The sequence below is a fragment of the Grampus griseus genome (assembly GCF_964374135.1).
Source record: "Grampus griseus genome assembly, chromosome: 1".
NCBI lineage: Eukaryota > Metazoa > Chordata > Mammalia > Artiodactyla > Delphinidae > Grampus > Grampus griseus.
Genome location: NC_139017.1, coordinates 28,986,982 through 29,007,051, shown reverse-complemented (window position 1 = coordinate 29,007,051; position 20,070 = coordinate 28,986,982). Strand labels below are relative to the sequence as shown.

At 38.7% G+C, this 20,070-nt stretch overlaps 1 protein-coding gene across 1 annotated transcript in view; it reads right to left on the bottom strand.

Annotated features, from left to right (window-relative positions):
• The window catches only part of PLD5 (phospholipase D family member 5), a gene marked incomplete at both ends in the record, with an annotated part of 490,045 nt that overhangs the window by 203,959 nt on the left and 266,016 nt on the right, over positions 1-20,070 (bottom strand). The window contains one exon of the mRNA XM_082677565.1: positions 631-799. Coding sequence (XP_082533691.1) covers positions 631-799 — 169 coding nt within the window. The remainder of the gene's footprint in view (positions 1-630; positions 800-20,070) is intronic.

Sequence of the window (20,070 nt, the reverse complement as noted above, 5' to 3'; positions counted from 1 at the left end):
AATAAATAAAATTCAAAAATTAAAAAAAAAAAAAGATTACCAGGATCATTTTCTTATCTCCAGGACATTTCATTCAGAAATCATTCAGATCATTTAGTCAGTTTTCTAAAGGCCGTTCTTATAACTAGTAAATTTCTTTTTCCTCTTCACTCAAATATGACAGAGTCAAGAATATACAGCTATACCGGGAAGTGTGACTCCACTATTAAAAAAGTTGGCTCTGAGCCACAAAGACAAATTAGGACACCAATTAACCAATTAAATGTCTCAGCAAGCAGTTACGGAATTGAAACTGTAAACATGCAGGTTGTGCAAAGCAGAATTCTGGGGTGTGCCATCAATGGACACCACAAGACACCTCTGAAGTTGTCCGATACAGCAGTGCTGCATAGAGAGCCTCTTGTTTGCAAACACGAGATGTGATTTTGCCCTTGAAAGCACTGCATTCTAGTAGAAGCTGAGCAACCTACGATTAACAATGGCACATACATATAAATGTAATACTGGACATGAACTATGGGTATAGATAGACTGAAAAAATGAGCTTGAACTTGAGGAGTGGAAGCAAGAATACTGAGTATAAAATGCACATAAGTAAAATTGTCACACACATTAGAGGATGCAGCTTACCTGACATGCTGATGGATGACTGTGGTTGAGATCCCAATGGGAAGATACTATGTCAACAGACTTTTTGGCCATGCTGAGTAAATTCATCCAGCCTTGGAAAAGTGATAAGTGAAATGGTGCATTTTCTGAATAGGTAAGGCCTTCAGGAATATTTTCCACCAGGGCAATTCTTAGAAAAGATTTTGAAAAACAAACAAACAAAATCTAGTCAAATTTGAAGCCACAGATCTTTACACATGCATACAGAGACATCTGAAAAATACTCTTTACTCTTTCTGAATGTATATGTTCCTCATAATTTACATTTTTCAACAAAGGCATTTAACATTTCCCCTATGCTAATCTACTGTGTTCTGAGAGTTTATGTTCAATTTCTCCTCAGTTAGCACTCATATTTCAGAAAATCATGGTATATGTCCCTAATGTCCAGTGCCAAAATAGCCTTGAGAAAAAGTCCAGAGCTTCCCACACAAGCATCTTCCTCTAGTAATATCTCCAGTTTCTAGTACAATGTTGGACATATATTAGAACTAGTTTAGAAACTAAAATATTATGTTTTATTACTACTAGAAAATAAAAATAGTAAATGCTATTACTATTGCTTAAAACCTCTGTTAGTGCTTCCCAGCCTAAGGCATAAAATGATACTAAGAAGGAAATTTAAAAACCGGTCTGTTGGGCTTCCCTGGTGGCACAGTGGTTGAGAGTCCGCCTGCCGATGCAGGGGACACGGGTTCGTGCCCCGGTCCAGGAAGATCCCACATGCCGCGGAGCGGCTGGGCCCGTGAGCCATGGCCCTGAGCCTGCGCGTCCGGAGCCTGTGCTCCGCAACGGGAAGAGGCCACAACAGTGAGAGGCCCGTGTACCACAAAATAATAATAATAATAAAAATAAATAAATAAATAAATAAAAACCGGCCTGTTGCAGGGCTTTATTAAAGTTGGAGATAGGGAATATATAAAATAACAGTAATAATCAAGCCCTAAATAAACTACAATCAGCAATAACCTAATAAATGTGTCTTTTCTTTTTATACTTCCTTATTGTTGACAACATATACACTGTGGCTTGCGTTGGTGCTGCAGCTAAGGCTGTGTGATTTTCACTTCTAAGTTAGCCAGGTGACACATAACATTTTAGTTTTTTAAATTTATTTTTAAAATATTTTTATTTTATTTTATTATTACTTTTTAAAATCTGAATACCATGGGCCATCCTTGAAAGGTCACTGGCATGGAAGTTCAATATCTTAGTTCCCTGATGAGGGAATGAACCTGGGTCCTCAGCAGTGAAAGCTCAGAGTCCTAACCACTAGACTACCAGGGAATTCCCTGACTTTTCTTTTTATAAATTTATTTATTTATTTTTGGATGTGTTGGGTGTTTGTTGCTGCATGTGGGCTTTCTCTAGTTGTGACAAGAGGGGGCTACTCTTTGTTGTGGTGCGCAGGCTTCTCATTGCGGTGGCTTCTCTTGTTGCAGAGCACGGACTCTAGGCACGCGGGCTTCAGTAGTTGTGGCACATGGGCTCAGTAATTGTGGCTCACGGGCTCCAGAGCACAGGCTCAGTAGTTGTGGCGCACTGGCTTATTTGTTCCGTGGCATGTGGGATCTTCTGGACCAGGGCTCGAACCCATGTCCCCTGAATTGGCAGGTGGATTTTTAACCACTGTGCCACCAGGGAAGTCCCAATAACATTTCAATAAAGGAATAAACAGGGTTTTTTTTTTTCCAGTTTAAGAAATGTAAATTCTCCTGCAACTCTTGACAAGAAACTCCAAACTCTTATGAAGATAGGGTTAGGGTAAGGGTGTAAGCCCTTCTAGAACAGATCTTTCTATTCAAAGCTATGCATCCCTAGTGCTGGATACATAATTAGGGCTCAAGAAATACCTATAGAATGAATCTCAGCTTCTAATACAGAATCCAGAACTTCTGTTTATTTTAATGAGACTTGTTCCATTTAGCCAATTTTAGAAACAAAAACAATACTCTCAGTAATATGGTTGTGTATTTGATGAATATCATAGCCAAAATGGGGTTGGGTATATGTCTTAGAGACATTCAAAATTTTAGGGTCCAATCATCCAACCACTACCCACAAATGAATTAAATCTGGTTGAGACCTTATGAGCACAGGACAAGCAAGTCATTTACTGTACCTAACACAGAAATGACTATGACAAAACTCCCTAGTCCTCTGGAATTTATAATCTAGTGAAAGAGCCAGTCTCATACGTAATGATTTAAATAGGAGGTAGGCTCTAATAAATGGCAAAACAAGAGTAAGAATTAATTAGATGGATAAGGCACCATCTGAAGTACCACTGGAACATCAGCAGTGAGGAAAAAATAATTAGGTTGAGAGCATCTGGAACTGGAGAAAGTGGGACTTGAAATGAGTCTTCAAAGATATAATTTTTATGGGTCAGCTGGAAGAGAAAGATATTCTAGGTGTATTTGGATACTTGAGAGTTGGTTGGCCAAGGGAAGTGTGAGGTAAGAGAGTTATGGCAGGGGCTTGCCATGGTGGAGAAGACTGGCAGTGTCTGTAGGGACCACACTGTAGAGGTTGTGAACCAGGAAGAGAAGTCTGGACTTAATTTTGATGCTTTTGAGAGCAACCAAGTACATTTTAGGGGTCTAACTCTGACAGCACACATGTATACTACTGGAAGGGAGATGACAATCAGTAGAGGGTAGAGGGTCCATTAAAACTGACGAGGAACACGGGAAAGGGGTGAGCATTGAGAGAGATTATCAAGGGGAAAAAAAAGAAGAGAAAACGAGCCCAAAGCCTAATGTGGGGGGAATGCCTACATTTTTCTGGTTAGTAGAGTGTGAAATGGATGACAAGATTCAGAAGGGACCAAAAGAGAAGCAGGAAGACAAGAGAGGTCCAGGAGAATGCAGTGTTTGGGAAACCAACGAGAGAGAGGGTCAAAAAGGTGGAGAGATCTACTTCAAAACCTTTGAAGGCAACAGACAGAAGTTGAAGTTGGATATTTTAATTCTATCCACACTTAAAGTCCAATTATTTATGTAGATAGAAGGTAGACATAGCATGAATAAATGATCCCAAATAATCAGCAGTTTTAGCCTCCCCTATGACTAAGGAATATGTTTAAAAATCAAACAAAAAAAGAATCCAAGCAAACAAAACAAAAATAGAACATCATTTAACAAACAGAACTAACTAGTTTCAATTTTACTTCAATATAAAAGCCATGCTGAGAAAGACAAAGAAGAATCAAGAAGCCCAGATAAACCAAACATACAAAATAAAGGATATACAGTAATTGTACAGTTGTAGGTGGCTCTGCACCACCCCTTCCTTCATACCACCTACATGGTTTCTGATAGGCATACAATAAGGATTCCCGATTTCTTTCAGAAATCTTTAGACCAGATATTCCTAACCTTGGATCCATGAATAGAATTTAGGGGGACCTATGAGCTTGATCTTTATTTTCCCTCATTTCTAACTGAAATTTAACATTCCTTTCAGTTATGGACATAGGCAAAAAATGACAGGAATATTAAAAGAACCTGTGATTCTGTCACCATTTAGAAAATTTACTAACATCGATCCATCCATTCCTGAGGGTCAGTCCCGGCTGGGACAACATTTTATCTGCCAGTCTGACCCTGATATTAGGTGGAAACTCCGAAAGTTACAATTAGGCCCACAAACCCCGATGCCCCAACTCCTAGAGGTGGCCTTTGGGGTATTTGATAATTGAGATCCAGCTGAGAAGAAGAGAAAACCCGATGTGAAAACACTCAGGCCAGGGCTCAAGTTAAACTGATGGCCATAGCTGTCAGCCATGCCTTGCAACCTCAGGACAAACCAAGGGGGCCAAGGAAGTTTAACCAACCACCTGGAGGTAAAACGAGCAAGGGGAAACGCTTCAAATGCAAGTCAACTGGCCAGTGGGCCCCCAAATGCCAAAAAGAACCCCTTGGTCCATGCCCAGTCTGCAAACAAACAGGTCATTGGAAGTGGGACTGTCCCCAATCCTGAAGGGGAAGGGGGGCTCCTGCTCCTAAGATGGCCATGGATGACTGAGGTGGCCTGGGCATTCTGGGAGCTTCCCCTTCGCGAGATGTCTATCTCCTTCGAGGAGCCCTGGGTGGTCCTTGACGTGGCAGTAAGAAAACCAGTTTTTTAATTGATACGGGGGGCCACTTACTCTGTCCTGATCTCTCACGCTGTGCCTCTTTTCTCCAAAAGCTGTACTGTGACTGGTGTCAAAGGAAAGCCTCACACTTGTTTCTTCATTGGCCTCTCTCTTGTCAATTTGAACAGCATTTGATCTCACACGCCTTTTTAGCTGTGCCTTGAGTGTCCTAACCCACTACTGGGAAGAGACTTTCTGGGCTCCTTCAGAGTCATATTACGGTTAGGAGGACCCGAGCAGCCCCCTTTCTTGATTCTGACTAAGGCAAATCAGCTGGAAGAACAAGGGTCTATTCCCAGTCATATTCTACACGCAGTTAACCTTCCTTAATTTCCTCGGGACAAAAGAATCCCTGGGAGGCTATAAATGCCCAACCTGTAAAAACTAGCCTTAAGCCAGAAGTCACTCATCCTAACAAGAGACAGTACCCTATAAAGTTGGAAGCAAGAAAGGTTTGCAACTGCCCATAGATCATTTCTTAAAACATGGCCTGTCAGTATCCATGCAAGGCCACTCTTCTGCCAGTTGTTAAGCCAAATGGGGAATACTGTTGCAAGACCTTAGAGCAGTAAATGATGCAGTAGTCCCTATACATCCACTTGTGACCAATCCTTATAATATATTAGTCCAGATTCCTGAAGATGCCAAATGGATTACTGTGCTTGACACAAGGATGCCTTCTTTTGCATCCGAGTTCATCCCTCATCTCAGTATCTGTTTGCCTTCGAGTGGACAAACCCCCACTCGGGCCAAATGCAACAATATACCTGGACAGTATTGCCTCAGGGGTTTCAGGACAGCCCATACTTGTTCTTCCAGGCCCTAGGAAAGGAACTAAGGGAAATATACCTAAAATAAGGGGCCATTCTACAGTATGTAGATGACATACTAATATGTAGCCCCACCATGGAGACCTCAGATCAGAATACCATTAAAGTCCTTAATTTCCTTGGGACCTAGGGCTAGAGGATCTCCCAGAAAAAAGCACAAATCTCAAAGCAACAAGTTAAATATCTGGGATATATTATAAATCCTGGAAGAAGACAGTTATCTCCAGATAGAAAAGAGGCTACATTAGGCCTAAGCCGTGGGCACCAAAAGGAAAATTCTCAAATTACCCAAGGGAACAACAGGGCAGATCGAGAGGCAAAGAAAAGAGCCCTGATGCCCATACCAGGTAGAAACCAACACTGAGAAAATTTGACAAGAAGCCACTTGGCTTCAGCAGACAATCAACCACCAATCCTCACTATCAAATATGGGCAGGGGAACTGAAAACTGGTTCTCTAGTTTGTTCTCTTGAATCCCACAAGGTATAAAAGACTTTCTGGCAGGAGGCTGTCATTTTCTTATAACCTTTTCTTTTCAGTCATACTGATCTAGGCCATATTTCGTCTAGTACTCCATTGTCTTCCCTACTGTTGTAAACCTGTGACTAAGACTTTTTGGTCCAAGGAGACCTGGGACCAACAGGTCCAGACCTTCCATTCTAAGAATAGAGAAAATTATTAAACTTTAACCCTGAGATTAACAAAATATACATCCAAGCAGAATGGCTTCTTGGCAGGGGCAACATTGTCTCCCCTGTCTGGTCAACAGTTAAGGAAACGCTCCCAAAGTTAACCTGGTTCTTTCCCTTTCTTGGCACTTTAATGGCTATTGTTCTTCTCCTTTTTAGCCCTTGTTTGTTTAAGGTTTTGATTAAGTTTGTGTCTTTTATGCTCCAACAGTTTAAAGTAAGGCTCATGATGACTCAAGGAATTCAACCCTTTCCAGCAGAGAGTGGCCCAGGTCCCTACAGGTCCTTGGGACAGTCAGCGAGGGACTCATACACCTCTGGGGTCAGCTAGGGTCTGCGGCCCCTGTCTAGCAGGAAGAAGTTTCAGAAGAAAAGACTTCTGGCCCTTGACTCCTTAAGAATAAGGGTGCAGAGTCTCTTAGGGGGGAATGAGACAGGCTTGGACTTGGGACCGTTTGCTGCAGTGCTGCAATGCTTGTATCTGGACACACCTCTCCTTGAGCAACAAAATACAAATAAACTATATGGGACTAAAAATAACTGTGTTCATGTGCAGTTGGGGCAAATTCTGGACAAAAGATACAATGAGACCAGAAAACCCAACTGCCACTTCTGAAGAGCCTGGAGCAGAGCAAAAACAGGGTGTTGGGAGCAAAAGCAGGGTACTGAGCATGCCCCCTACACTCAACACCACCTGAGGGGTGGGCAAAACACCTAAGCCACCCCTCTGGCCTGACGCCTGGACACACCTCCAGCCTCACCCCATATAAGGAACAGGCTTGTCCCCCACAGCGAGCAAGTGAGTGAGCAAGGGAAGCTGTTGCCTGTTCTTGCTCCCCGCTGCTGCAGCAGGGACCCAATAAAGCCTTGCCTGAAAAAAAAAGAATTTTCATACCATGGTACGGTAACTATTGCTGATATCTCCAAGTATTTATCACTACTTTGAAATTATGGTAGTCATCAGATCTTGTTACTTCATGAATAAGTAGAGCAAAATATACATTACTATATCACAAATTTGTTTTTTTATATTTTTGATAACTTTATTTCATTACTGGTTTTCTTTGCAATCCTACGTATTTCAATTTATGCGTTTAAAACATTATTCAAGGAAGGAGTCCACTGGCTTCATCAGACTGCTAATAGGGCCTGTGGCACAAAAAAGTTAAGAAGTTACTCATCAGATGGATAATATATCTATTCCTTTTTTTTCTACTTCACATGCATTCTTATAAGATTTTTTTCCATTATTGAAGCCTTAAAGGAGGTAAGATTATCAAGAGAGATTTTCAAGAGAAAAGAACTGGGTTGAAGCCTAATATGGAAAATATCTAATCACTTCTGGTTGGTAGAGAAAGTGGGGCAGGTAAAGAAGACAGAAGAAAGTACTGGAAAGATTGGAAGAGTGAAATTCCCTGGAAGCCAAAGAAGACCAATTTTATCATTATTTGGTTTTTTACTAAACAGAAAAGTAAATTAGGAATTTATACTAAAAATAGAGACACCACCAAAGGTCTGGAGACCACACCTATGTTTGGTAACGAATTCTGGGGAAAACCTGCTCACCTCCTCACTTTCCTCCTTTCTTATTTTACCTGGAGATCTTGATTGCTCCTTTTGTAACACAATGCTTGTTTCCTATGCCCTGCTAAAAAAGGCCTTTAGAAATCAGTCTTGAAATGACTTATTTCTGTGACCTATCATTTTATTTCCTTTAACAAGCAACAGCTAGCTACACTGCAGAGGCCTGATCTAATTAGCATACATGCAGAGCTCATTTCCATGGATAGCAGCCCTTGTTATACTCTTCTTTCTCAAGCAAGGAAAAAAGTAGGCAGAACTCATTAAAATTCACCTTTGGGCAAATTTCTGGAATGCCTGCATGCCTTTTTTCAGTTTTGATTTTTCTTTTGGATCCAAGATCCAATCAATGTTTACTTGTTGCACTTAGTTGTCTTATCTAGGAGAGTTCCCCAGCCTATTCCTGTTTTATTTGCTTACCAAGATGTCAACAATTCAGGACAGCCCAGGTCAGTTGCTTTGCTAAATACTCCTGGATTTGATTTGCTTGGTTGTTGCCTCATAATTAGATTTAGGATAAGTACTTTTGGTAGGAACAGTACATAGGTAATGTGTCCTTCAAAGTGCATCATATGAGGTGTCACATGATAGTGGGTTGTCCCACTACTGGTGATGTTAAGTTTGGTCACTTGGTTAAGGGGGTATGTCAGATTTTTCAATTGAGCAGGACCTTCCTTCCCTCTATAATTAACAAATGATTTGTGCAGACGTATTTTCAGATGGCATGAATATTCCCTAACATTTCACTCACTGATTTGGCTTCTATCTATTTATGATTCTTAACTGAATCTATTTTTATTATACTTATAATTTTCTATCATTTCTTTTATATGTGTTCATTGGTAATATTTCGTAAGGAAAATCTTTTTCTTCTCCCATTATAACTTTTTACATTTTTAAAGATATTATTTTATCAGTATGGATTCTTTTTTTTATTTCAAAATGTTATCATCTACTTTGTGATGCCCAAATTGTTGCATACATTGCCAGTGGAGGCCCCTAAAAGTTGTCTCCTGTGTCCTTTTGATATGTCTTTCAGTTTTTGAATACTTTCTTATTTTTTGTCACCAGATGTTTCAACTACATTAACTTCTAAACCAACTTTCAAAGACAACTGCAGAGAACATGATGGCAAGTTTGAGTTGACAACAGCAGATTCCTGTTTGTATAAATCTAGAAAGTTCAGACTAAAGCCTCATTAATTCCTGGTCTATAATTGTATTAAGTGAAGAACAACTATGCTTTTCTTTATGGAGAGAGGCAGTATAGCAGTAGAAATATTATTATTGTGGCTAGGATCCTTTCTTTGTATATTAAAGTTTAAAAGTACTTTCACAGGTATTATACACATCATCATCACCAAGAAACACAGTGAAATAGGCATGATCTCAATTTTGGAGGCAAAGAGAGCAAGGCTCCCAGTGGTTAGGTGTCACCCAGATGGACAGAGTGCTACAGAGCAGGGATTTAAATTCAGGTTTGTCTGAGCTCATGTGCATTTCACAACACTAGGTTAGGTCCTGGTCTTATCTGAGAAGGTTCTCCACATACTTTGGGTCTATGGAGGGAACAGGTAGAGTGACGCTGAAGAGCAGAAGCTGCTGCACTAGAGGGAAAGTCAGCTTGGATTGAGATCTGAACTTTGGAGAAGAGGGGAAGATGCTCCTCACTCTACTCTCCACTCTGTCCATGTCAGCAAGGACATCTACAGTGACAGAAAGACACACTTGTCCTTGCCTCAATACTTCCTAATACTGGCCTAGAAAGGAAGAAACCATCAGAGGAGAAATGAAGGATGAGGATGAGAGGATGAAGACAAAAGAAGTAAGAAAAAGGTACAACTCGATGCATCTACCTTTTTGATATTTTACCAATATAAAACGTGAACAAAGAAGTAGGAGTTCATGGATGAAAAGACCATGACACTGTCCTCAAAGAGCTAAAACACACTAAGCCAGATGATTGAAAACAAATGGCTAAAATGCAAAAGGTCTAATGGAAAAACATCTGCATTCAAGGTGGTTATTACCCTCTGACATCTGGCAAAATAGTAATTACACTATTACCATTAATACTTTAACTGAACAATATTTATTGAGTGCTTATTTTGTGTCAGGCACTATGTTAAGAAGATTCACTGACTACGTTAATTAATGTTTACAAGAATTCGTAGAAGCAGGTACTATAACTATTCCCATTTTAGGGATGAGGAAACTGAGACATAAAGGAGTTTAAGTAATGTGTCCAAGTGCTAGTGACTGATGGAGCCCAGATTGAAGCCTGGGTAGTATGACTGCGGACTATATCCTCTTAGCCACTATGCTCCACTGTCACTTCCAATTTTCAAAGCAAAAAACACAGGCAGAGGTACAAAATGCAATTTTCTTCCTATATTCTCAATGTATCTTTGATAAATCAGGTGCATAAATACCCTGGGGGATATCCATGACAGTAAATGCTAGAGTCCCTTTCTGTTAGGATTTATTCTCTTACCGTCAGTTTTTCATTTGTTTTTGTTTTTTTCCATTTGCTTGTTTGTTATTTTACAAAACAAAATCAACTTCAACCATAATTTAAAAAAAAATTTATTTTATATGGGAGTATAGTTACTTACAATATTGTGTTAATTTCAGGGGTACAGCAAAATGATTCACTTACACATATACATATATCTATTCTTTTTCAAATTCTTTTCCATTTAGGATATTAAAGAATAGTGAGCAGAGTTCCCTGTGCTATACAGTAGGCCCTTGTTGGTTACCTACTTTAAATACAGTACGGTAAATATGTTAATCCCAACCTCCTAATGTACCCCTCCCCCCCAACTTTTCCCTTTGGTAACCATAAGTTTGTTTTCTAAGCCTGTGAGTCTGTTTCTGTTCTGTAAATAGGTTCATTTATATCATTTTTTTAGATTCCACATATAAACAAAATATGATATTTATCTTTCTCTGTCTGACTTCTCTTGGTATGATAATCTCTAGGTCCATCCATGCTGCTGCAAATGGCACTGTTTCATTCTTTTTTATGTCTGAGTAATATTCCATTGTATATATGTACCACATCTTCTTTATCAATTCCTCTGTTGATGGACATTTAGGTTGCTTCCATGTCCTGGCCACTGTAAATAGTGATGCAATGAACACTGGGGTGAATGCATCTTTTTGAATTATGATGTTCTGTGGATATATGCCCAGGAGTGGGATGGCTAGATCATATGGTAGCTATATTTTTAGTTTTTTAAGGAACTTCCATACCGTTCTCCATAGTGGCTGTACCAATTTACATTCCCACGAACAGTGTAGGAGGGTTACATTTTCTCTATATCCTCTCCAGCAATTATGGTTTGTAGATTTTTTTTTTTTTTGCAGTACGCGGGCCTCTCACTGTTATGGCCTCTCCCATTACGGAGCACAGGCTCAGGACACGCAGGCTCAGCGGCTATGGCTCACGGGCCCAGCCGCTCCAAGGCATGTGGGATCCTCCCGGACCGGGGCACGAACCTGTGTCCCCTGCATTGGCAGGCGGACTCTCAACCACTGTGCCACCAGGGAAGCATATAGATTTTTTGATGATGGCCATTCTGACCAGTGTGAGGTGATACCTCAGTGTAGATTTGATATGAATTTCTCTAGTAATTAGTGATGTTGAGCATCTCTTCGTGTGCTTTTTGGCCAGCTGTATGTCTTCTTTGGAGAAATATCTATTTAGATCTTCTGCACATTTTTTGATTGGGTTGTTTGGGTTTTGTTATTGAGCTGCACGAGCTCCTTGTATGTTTTGGAGGTTAATCCCTTGTTGGTTGCTTTGTTTGCAAATATTTTCTCCTATTCTGAGGGTTGCCTTTTAATTCTTTTAATGGTTTCCATTGCTATGCAAAAGATTTTAAGCTTACTTAGGTCCCATTTGTTTATTTTTGTTTTTATCTTCATTACTATAGGAGGTGGGTTAAAAAAGATGTTGCTTTATGTCAAAGAGTGTTCTGCCTATGTTTTCCTCTAAGAGTTTTATAGTATCTGGCCTTATATTTAGATCTTTAATCCATTTTGAGTTTATTTTTGTGTATGGTGTTAGAGAATGTTCTAATTTCATTCTTTTACATGTACCTGTTCAGTCTTCCCATCACCACTTATTGAAGAGACTGTCTTTTCTCCATTGCATATTCTTGCCTCCTTTGTCATTGATTAGGTGACCATAGATGTGTGGGTTTATCTCTGAACTTTTTATCCTGTTTCACTGACCTATATTTCTGTTTTTGTGCCAGTACCACACTGTTTTGATTATTGTAGTTCTGTAGTACAGTTCAAAGTCAGGGAGTATGATTCCTCCACCTCCATTTTACTTTCTCAAGATTGGTTTGGCTATTTGGGGTCTTTTGTGTCTCCATACAAATTTTTAAAAATTGGGGCTTCCCTGGTGGTACAGCAGTTAAGAATTCACCTGCCAATGCAGGGGACACAGATTCGAGCCCTGGTCCGGGAAGATGCCACATGCCATGGAGCAAATAAGCCCGTGTGCCACAACTACTGAGCCTGTGCTCCAGAGCCCATGAGCAGGAACTACTGAGCCCCCATGCCACAACTACTTAAGCCCGTCTGCCTAGAGCCCACACTCCACAATGAGAGAAGCCACCGCAATGAGAAGCCCGCGCAGCACAATGAAGAGTAGTCCCCACTCAGTGCAACTAGAGAAAGCCCATGCGCAACAACGAAAACCCAGTGCAGCTAAAAATAAAATTAATTAATAATATTTTATTTTGTTCTAGTTCTGTGAACAATGCCACTGGTAATTGGAGAGGGATTGCACTGAATCTGTACATTGCCTTGGATAGTATTGACATTTTCAAAATATTGATTCTTCCAATCTAAGAACATGGTATAGGTTTCCATTTGCTTGTGTCATCTTTGATTTCTTTCATCAGCATCTCATAGTTTTCAGAGGTACAGGACTTTTTCCTCCTTAGGTAGATTTTTTTTTTTTTAACCTCCTGACATTTGACACTTTTTATCTCCACTGACCACTCCCCCTTCCCTGAAGTTGAATTCTTTTTTTAAAATTTTGAATTTTATTTATTTTTTTTATACAGCAGGTTCTTATTAGTCATGAATTTTATACACATCAGTGTATACATGTCAATCCCAATCACCCAATTCATCACACCACCATCACCAACCCCCTGCAGCTTTCTCCCCTTGGTGTCCATACATTTGTTCTCTACATCTGTGTCTCAACTTCTGCCCTGGAAACGGGTTCATCTATTCCATTTTTCTAGGTTCCACATACACGATATTTGTTTTTCTCTTTCTGACTTACTTCACTCTGTATGACAGACAGTCTCTAGATCCGTCCACGTCTTAACAAATGACCCAATTTTTTTTCCTTTTTATGGCTGAGTAACATTCCATTGTATATATGTACCACATCTTCTTGATCCATTCATCTGTCGTTGGGCATTTAGGTTGCTTCCATGACCTGGCTATTGTAAACATTGCTGCAATGAACACTGGGGTGTATGTGTCTTTTTGAATTATGGTTTTTTCTGGGTATATGCCCAGTAGTGGGATTGCTGGGTCATATGGTAATTCTAATTTTAGTTTTTTAAAGAACCTCCATACTGTTCTCCATAGTGGCTGTATCAATTTACATTCCCACCAACAGTGCAAGAGGGTTCCCTTTTCTCCACACCCTCTCCAGCATTTGTTGTTTATAGATTTTCTGATGATGCCTATTCTAACTGGTGTGAGGTGATACCTCATTACAGTTTTGATTTGCATTTTTCTAATAGTGATGTTGAGCAGCTTTCATGTGCTTCTTGGACATCAGTATGTCTTCTTTGGAGGAATGTCTATTTAGGTCTTCTGTCCATTTTTGGATTGGGTTGTTTGTTTCTTTAATATTGAGCTGCACGAGCTGTTTATATATTTTGAAGATTAATCCCTTGTCCCTTGATTTGTTTGCAAATATTTTCTCCCATTCTGAGGGTTGTCTTTTTGTCTTGTTTATGGTTTCCTTTGCTGTGCAAAATCTTTGAAGTTTCATTAGATCCCATTTGTTTTTGTTTTTATTTCTATTACTCTAGGAGGTGGATCAAAAAAGATCTTCCTGTGATTTTTGTCAAAGAGTGTTCTTCCTATGTTTTCATCTAAGAGTTTTATAGTGTCAGGTCTTACATTTAGGTCTCGAATCCATTTTGAGTTTATTTTTGTGTATGGTGTTAGGGAGTGATCTAATTTCATTCTTTTACCTGCAGCTGTCCAGTTTTACCAGCACCACTTATTGAACAGACTGTCTTTTCTCCATTGTATATCCTTGCCTCCTTTGTCATAGATTAGTTGACCATAGGTGTGTGGGTTTATCTCTGGGCTTTGTATCTTGTTCCATTGATCTATATTTCTGTTTTTGTGCCAGTACCATATTGTCTTGATTACTATAGCTTTGTAGTATAGTCTGCACTCAGGGAGTTCTCATTCTTCCAGCTCCGTTATTTTCCCTCAAGACTGCTTTGGCTATTTGCAGTCTTTTGTGTCTCCATACAAATTTTAAGATATTTTGTTCTAGTTCTGTAAAAAATGCCATTGGTAATTTGACAGGGATTGCATTTAATCTGTAGATTGCTTTGGGTAGTATAGTCATTTTCACAATATTGATTCTTCCAATCCAAGAACACGGTATATCTCTCCATCTGTTTGTATCATCTTTAATTTCCTTCATCAGTGTCTTATAGTTTTCTGCATATAGGTCTTTTGTCTCCTTAGGTAGGTTTATTCCTAGGTATTTTATTCTTTTTGTTGCAATTGTACATGGAAGTATTTCCTTAATTTCTCTTTCAGATTTTTCATCATTAGTGTATAGGAATGAAAGAGATTTCTCTGCCTTAAGTTTGTATCCTACAACTTTACCAAATTCCTTGATTAGCTGTAGTAGATTTCTGGTGGCATCTTTAGGATGCTCTATGTATAGTATCATGTCATCTGCAAACAGTGACAGTTTTACTTCTTCTTTTCCAATTTCGATTCCTTTTATTTCTTTTTCTTCACTGACTGCTGTGGCTAGGACTTCCAAAACTATGTTGAATAATAGTGGTGAGAGTGGACATCCTTGTCTTGTTCCTGATCTTAGAGGAAATGCTTTCAGTTTTTCACCATTGAGAATGATGTTTGCTGTGAGTTTGTCGTATATGGCCTTTATTATCTTCAGGTAGGTTCCCTCTATGCCCACTTTCTCCAGAGTTTTTATCATAAATGGGTATTGAATTTTGTCAAAAGCTTTTTCTGCATCTATTGAGATGATCATATGGTTTTTATTCTTCAGGTTGTTAATATGGTGGATCACATTGATTGACGTGCACATATTGAAGAATCCTTGCATCCCTGGGATAAACCCCACTTCATCATGGTGCATGATCCTTTTAACGTGTTGTTGGAGTATGTTTGCTACTATTTTGTTGAGGATTTTTGCATCTATATTTATCAGTGATACTGGTCTGTAATTTTCTTTTTTCATAGTATCTTTGTCTGGTTTTGGTATCAGGGTGATGGTGGCCTCATAGAATGAGTTTGGGAGTGTTCCTTCCTCTGCAATTTTTTGGAAGAGTTTGAGAAAGATGGGTGTTAGCTCTTCTCTAAATGTTTCATAGAATTCACCTGTGAAGCCATCTGGTCCTGGTCTTTTGTTTGTCGGAAGATTTTTAATCAGAGTTTTAATTTCATTACTTGTGATTGGTCTGTTCATATTTTCTATTTCTTCCTGGTAGTCTTGGAAGGTTATACCTTTCTGAGAATTTGTCCATTTCTTCCAGGTTGTCCATTTTATTGGCATAAAGTTGCTTGCAGTAGTCTCTCAGGATGCTTTGTATTTCTGTGGTGTCTGTTGTAACTTCTCCTTTTTCATTGCTAATTTTAACGATTTGAGTCCTCTCCCTCTTTTTCTTGATGGGTCTGGCTAATGGTTTATCAATTTTGTTTATCTTCTCAAAGAACCAGCTTTTAGTTTTATTGATCTCTGCTATCATTTCCTTCATTTTTTTTCATTTATATCTGACCTGATCTTTATGATTTCTTTCCTTCTGCTAACTTTGAGGTTTTTGTTCTTCTTTCTGTAATTGCTTTAGGTGTAAAGTTAGGTTGTTTATTTGAGATGTTTCATGTTTCTTAAGGTATGATTGTATTGCTATAAACTTCCCTCTTAGAACTGCTTTTGCTGCATCCCATAGGTTTTGGGTCGTCGTGTTTGTCATTTGTCTCTAGGTACTTTTTGATTTCCTCTTTGATTTCTTCAGCGATCTATTGGTTATTTAGTAACATATATCTTAGCCTCCAGTGTATGTGTTTTTTACGTTTTTTTCCCTGTAATTCATTTCTAATCTCATAGCGTTGTGGCCAGAAAAGATGCTTGATATGATTTCAATTTTCTTAAATTTACTGAGGCTTGATTTGTGACCCATTATGTGATCTATCCTGGAGAATGTTCTATGCACACAGGAGAAGAAAGTGTAATCTGCTGTTTTTGGATGGAATGTCCTTTAAATATCAATTAAATCTATCTGGTGTATTGTATCATTTAAAGCCTGTGTTTCCTTATTTATTTTCATTTTGGATGATCTGTCCATTGGTGTAAGTGAGGTGTTAAAGTCTCCCACTATTATTGTGTTACTGTCGATATCCTCTTTTATAGCTGTTAGCAGTGACTTATATATTGAGGTGTTCCTATGTTGGAGACATATATATTTATAATTGTTATATATTCTTTTTGGATTGATCCCTTAATCATTATGTAGTGTACTTCCTTGTCTCTTATAATATTTTTTATTTTAAAGTCTATATTATCTGATATGAGTATTGGTACTCCAGCTTTCTTTTGATTTTCATTTGCATGGAATATCTTTTTCCATCCCCTCACTTTCAGTCTCTGTGTGTCCCTAGGTCTGAGGTGGGTCTCCTGTAGACAGCATATATATGGGTCTTGTTTTTGTTTCCATTCAGCAAGCCTGTTCCTTTTGGTTGGAAAATTTAATCCATCCCGTTTAAGGTAATTATCAATATGTATGTTCCTATGACCATTTTCTTCAGTTGTTTTGTGTTTGTTTTTGTAGGTCCTTTTCTTCTCTTGTGTTTCTCACTTAGAGAAGTTCCTCTAACATTTGTTGTAGAGCTGGTTTGGTGTTGCTGAATTTTCCTAGCTTTTCTTTGTCTATAAAGCTTTTGATTTCTCCATCGAATCGGAATGAGATCCTTGCCGGGTAGAGTAATCTTGGTTTTAGGCTCTTCCCTTTCATCACTTTAAGTATATCATGCCATTCCCTTCTGGCCTGTAGAGTTTCTGCTGAGAAATCAGCTGTTAACCTTATGGGAGTTCCGTTGTATGTTATTTGTCATTTTTCCCTTGTTGCTTTCAATAATTCTTCTTTGTCTTTATTTTTTGCCAATTTGATTACTATGTGTCTCAGCGTGTTCCTCCTTGGGTTTATACTGTATGGGACTCTCTGCACTTCCTGGACTTGGGTGGCTATTTCCTCTCCCATTTTAGGGAAGTTTTCGACTATAATCTCTTCAAATATTTTCTCGGGTCCTTTCTCTCTCTCTTCTCCTTCTGGGACCTCTATAATGAGAATGTTGTTGCATTTAATGTTGTCCCAGAGGTCTCTTAGGCTGTCTTCCCTTCTTTTCATTCTTTTTTCTTTATTCTGTTCCGCAGCAGTGAATTCCACCATTCTGTCTTCCAGGTCACTTATCCGTTCTTCTGTTTCAGTTATTCTGCTATTGATTCCTTGTAGTTATTTATCATTTCACTTATTGTATTGTTCATCTCTGTTTGGTTGTTCTTTAATTCTTCTAGGTCTTTTTTAAACATTTCTTGCATGTTCTCGATCTTTGCCTCCATTGTTTTTCCGAGGTCCTGGATCATCTTCACTTTCATTATTCTGAATTCTTTTTCTGGAAGGTTGGCTATCTCCACTTCACTTAGTTGTTTTTCTTGGGTTTTATCTTGTTCCTTCATCTGGTACATAGCCCTCTGCCTTTTTTTCTTGTGTATCTTTCTGTGAATGTGGTTTTTGTTCCACAGGCTGCAGGATTGTAGTTCATCTTGCTTCTGCTCTTTGCCCTCTCGTGGATGAGGGTATCTAAGTGGCTTGTGCAAGTTTCCTGATGGGAGGGACTGGTGGTGGGTAGAGCCCTTAGGTAAATTTATTCCTAGTTTTTTTTTTTTTTTTTTTTTTTTTTTTGCGGTATGTGGGCCTCTCACTGTTGTGGCCTCTCCCATTGCGGAGCAGTCTCCGGACGCGCAGGCTCAGTGGCCATGGCTCACTAGCCTAGCCACTCCGTGGCATGTGGGATCTTCCCTGACCGGAGCATGAGCCCGTGTCCCCTGCATCGGCAGGCGGACTGTCAACCACTGCACCACCAGGGAAACCCTACTCCTAGGTTTTTTATTCTTTTTGATGTGATTTTAAATGGGATTGTTTCCTTGATTTCTCTTTCTAGTCTTTCGCTGTTAGTGTATAGAAATGCAACAGATTTCTGCGTATTCATTTTGTAACCTGAAACTTTACCAAATTCATTGATGAGCTCTAATAGTTTCTGGCAGCATTTTTTGGAGTTTCTATGTCTAGTACCATGTCATCTGCAAACAGTGACAGTTTTACTTGTTTTCAAATTTGGAATTCCTTTTTTTCTTCTGTGATTGCTGTGGCTAGGATTCTAAAACTATATTGAATAAAAGTGGTGAGAGTGGATATCATTGTCTTGTTCCTGATCTCAGAGAAAATGCTTTGAGTTTTCCACAGTTGAGTATGATGTTAGCTGTAGCTTTGTCATATATGGCCTTTATTATGTTGATATATGTATGTTCCCTCTATGCCCTCTTTCTGAAGAGCCTTTATCATAAATGGGTTTTGAATTTTGTCAAAAGCTTTTTTTCTGCATCTATTGAGATGATCATATGGTTTTTATTCTTCATTTAGTTAATGTGATGTATCACACTGATTGATTTGCTGAAATTGAAAACTCCTTGCATCCCTGAGATATAATCCTACTTGATCATGGTGTATGATCCTTTTGATGTATTGTTGGACTTGGTTTTCTAGTATTTTGTTGAGGATTTTTGCATCTATGCTTATCAGTGATATTGGCCTATAATTTTCTTTTTTTGTGGTATCTTTGACTGGTTTTGGTATCAGGGTGATGGTGGCCTTATAGAATTAGTTTGAGAGTGTTCCTTCCTCTGTAATTTTTTAGAATAGTTTCAGAAGGATAGGTGTTAACTCTTCTCTGTTTGATAGAATTTCCCTGTGAAGCCATCTGGTCCTGGACTTTTGTTTGTTGGGAGTATTTTAATCACAGATTCAATTTTATTTCTTGTAATTGGTTTGTTCATATTTTCTATTTCTTTCTGGTTCAGTCTTGGGAGATTGTACCCTTGTAAGAATTGGTCCATTTCTTCCAGCTTGTCCATTTTACTGGCGGTGCTTATAGTAGTCTCTTGCGATCCTTTGTGTTTATGTGGTGTCCACTGTAACTTCTTCTTCTTCATTTCTAATTTTATTGATATGAGCCCTCTCCCTTTTTTTTCTTGATGAGTCTGGCTAAAGATTTATCAATTTTGTTAACTTTTCAAAGAACCAGCTTTCAGTTTCATTTATCTTTTCTATTTTTTTCTTCATCTCTATTTCATTTATTTCTGCTCTGATCTTTATGATTTCTTTCCTTCTACTAACTTTGGGTTTTGTTTGTTCTTCCTCTAGCTGCTTTAGGTGTAAGTTTTGATTGTTCATTTGATATCTTTCTTGTTTCCTGAGGTAAGACTGTAGTGCTATCAACTTCCCTTTCATAACTGCTTTTGCTGTGTCCCATTTGTTTTGGATCATTGTGCTTTCATTTTCATTTGTCTGTAGGTATGTTTTTATTTATTCTTTGATTTCTTTAGTGATCCATAGGTTGGTTAGTAGCATATTGTTTAGCCTCCATGTGTTTGTGGTTTATTACAGTGTTTTTTTTCCTTGTAGTTGATTCTAATCTCATAGCATTGTTGTTGGAAAGCATGCTTGATATGATTTCAATGTTTTTAAACTTACCTGGAGAATGTTCAATGTGCACTTGAAAAGAATGTGCATTCTGTTGGTTTTGGAAGGAATGTTCTACCAATATCAATTAAATCCACCTGT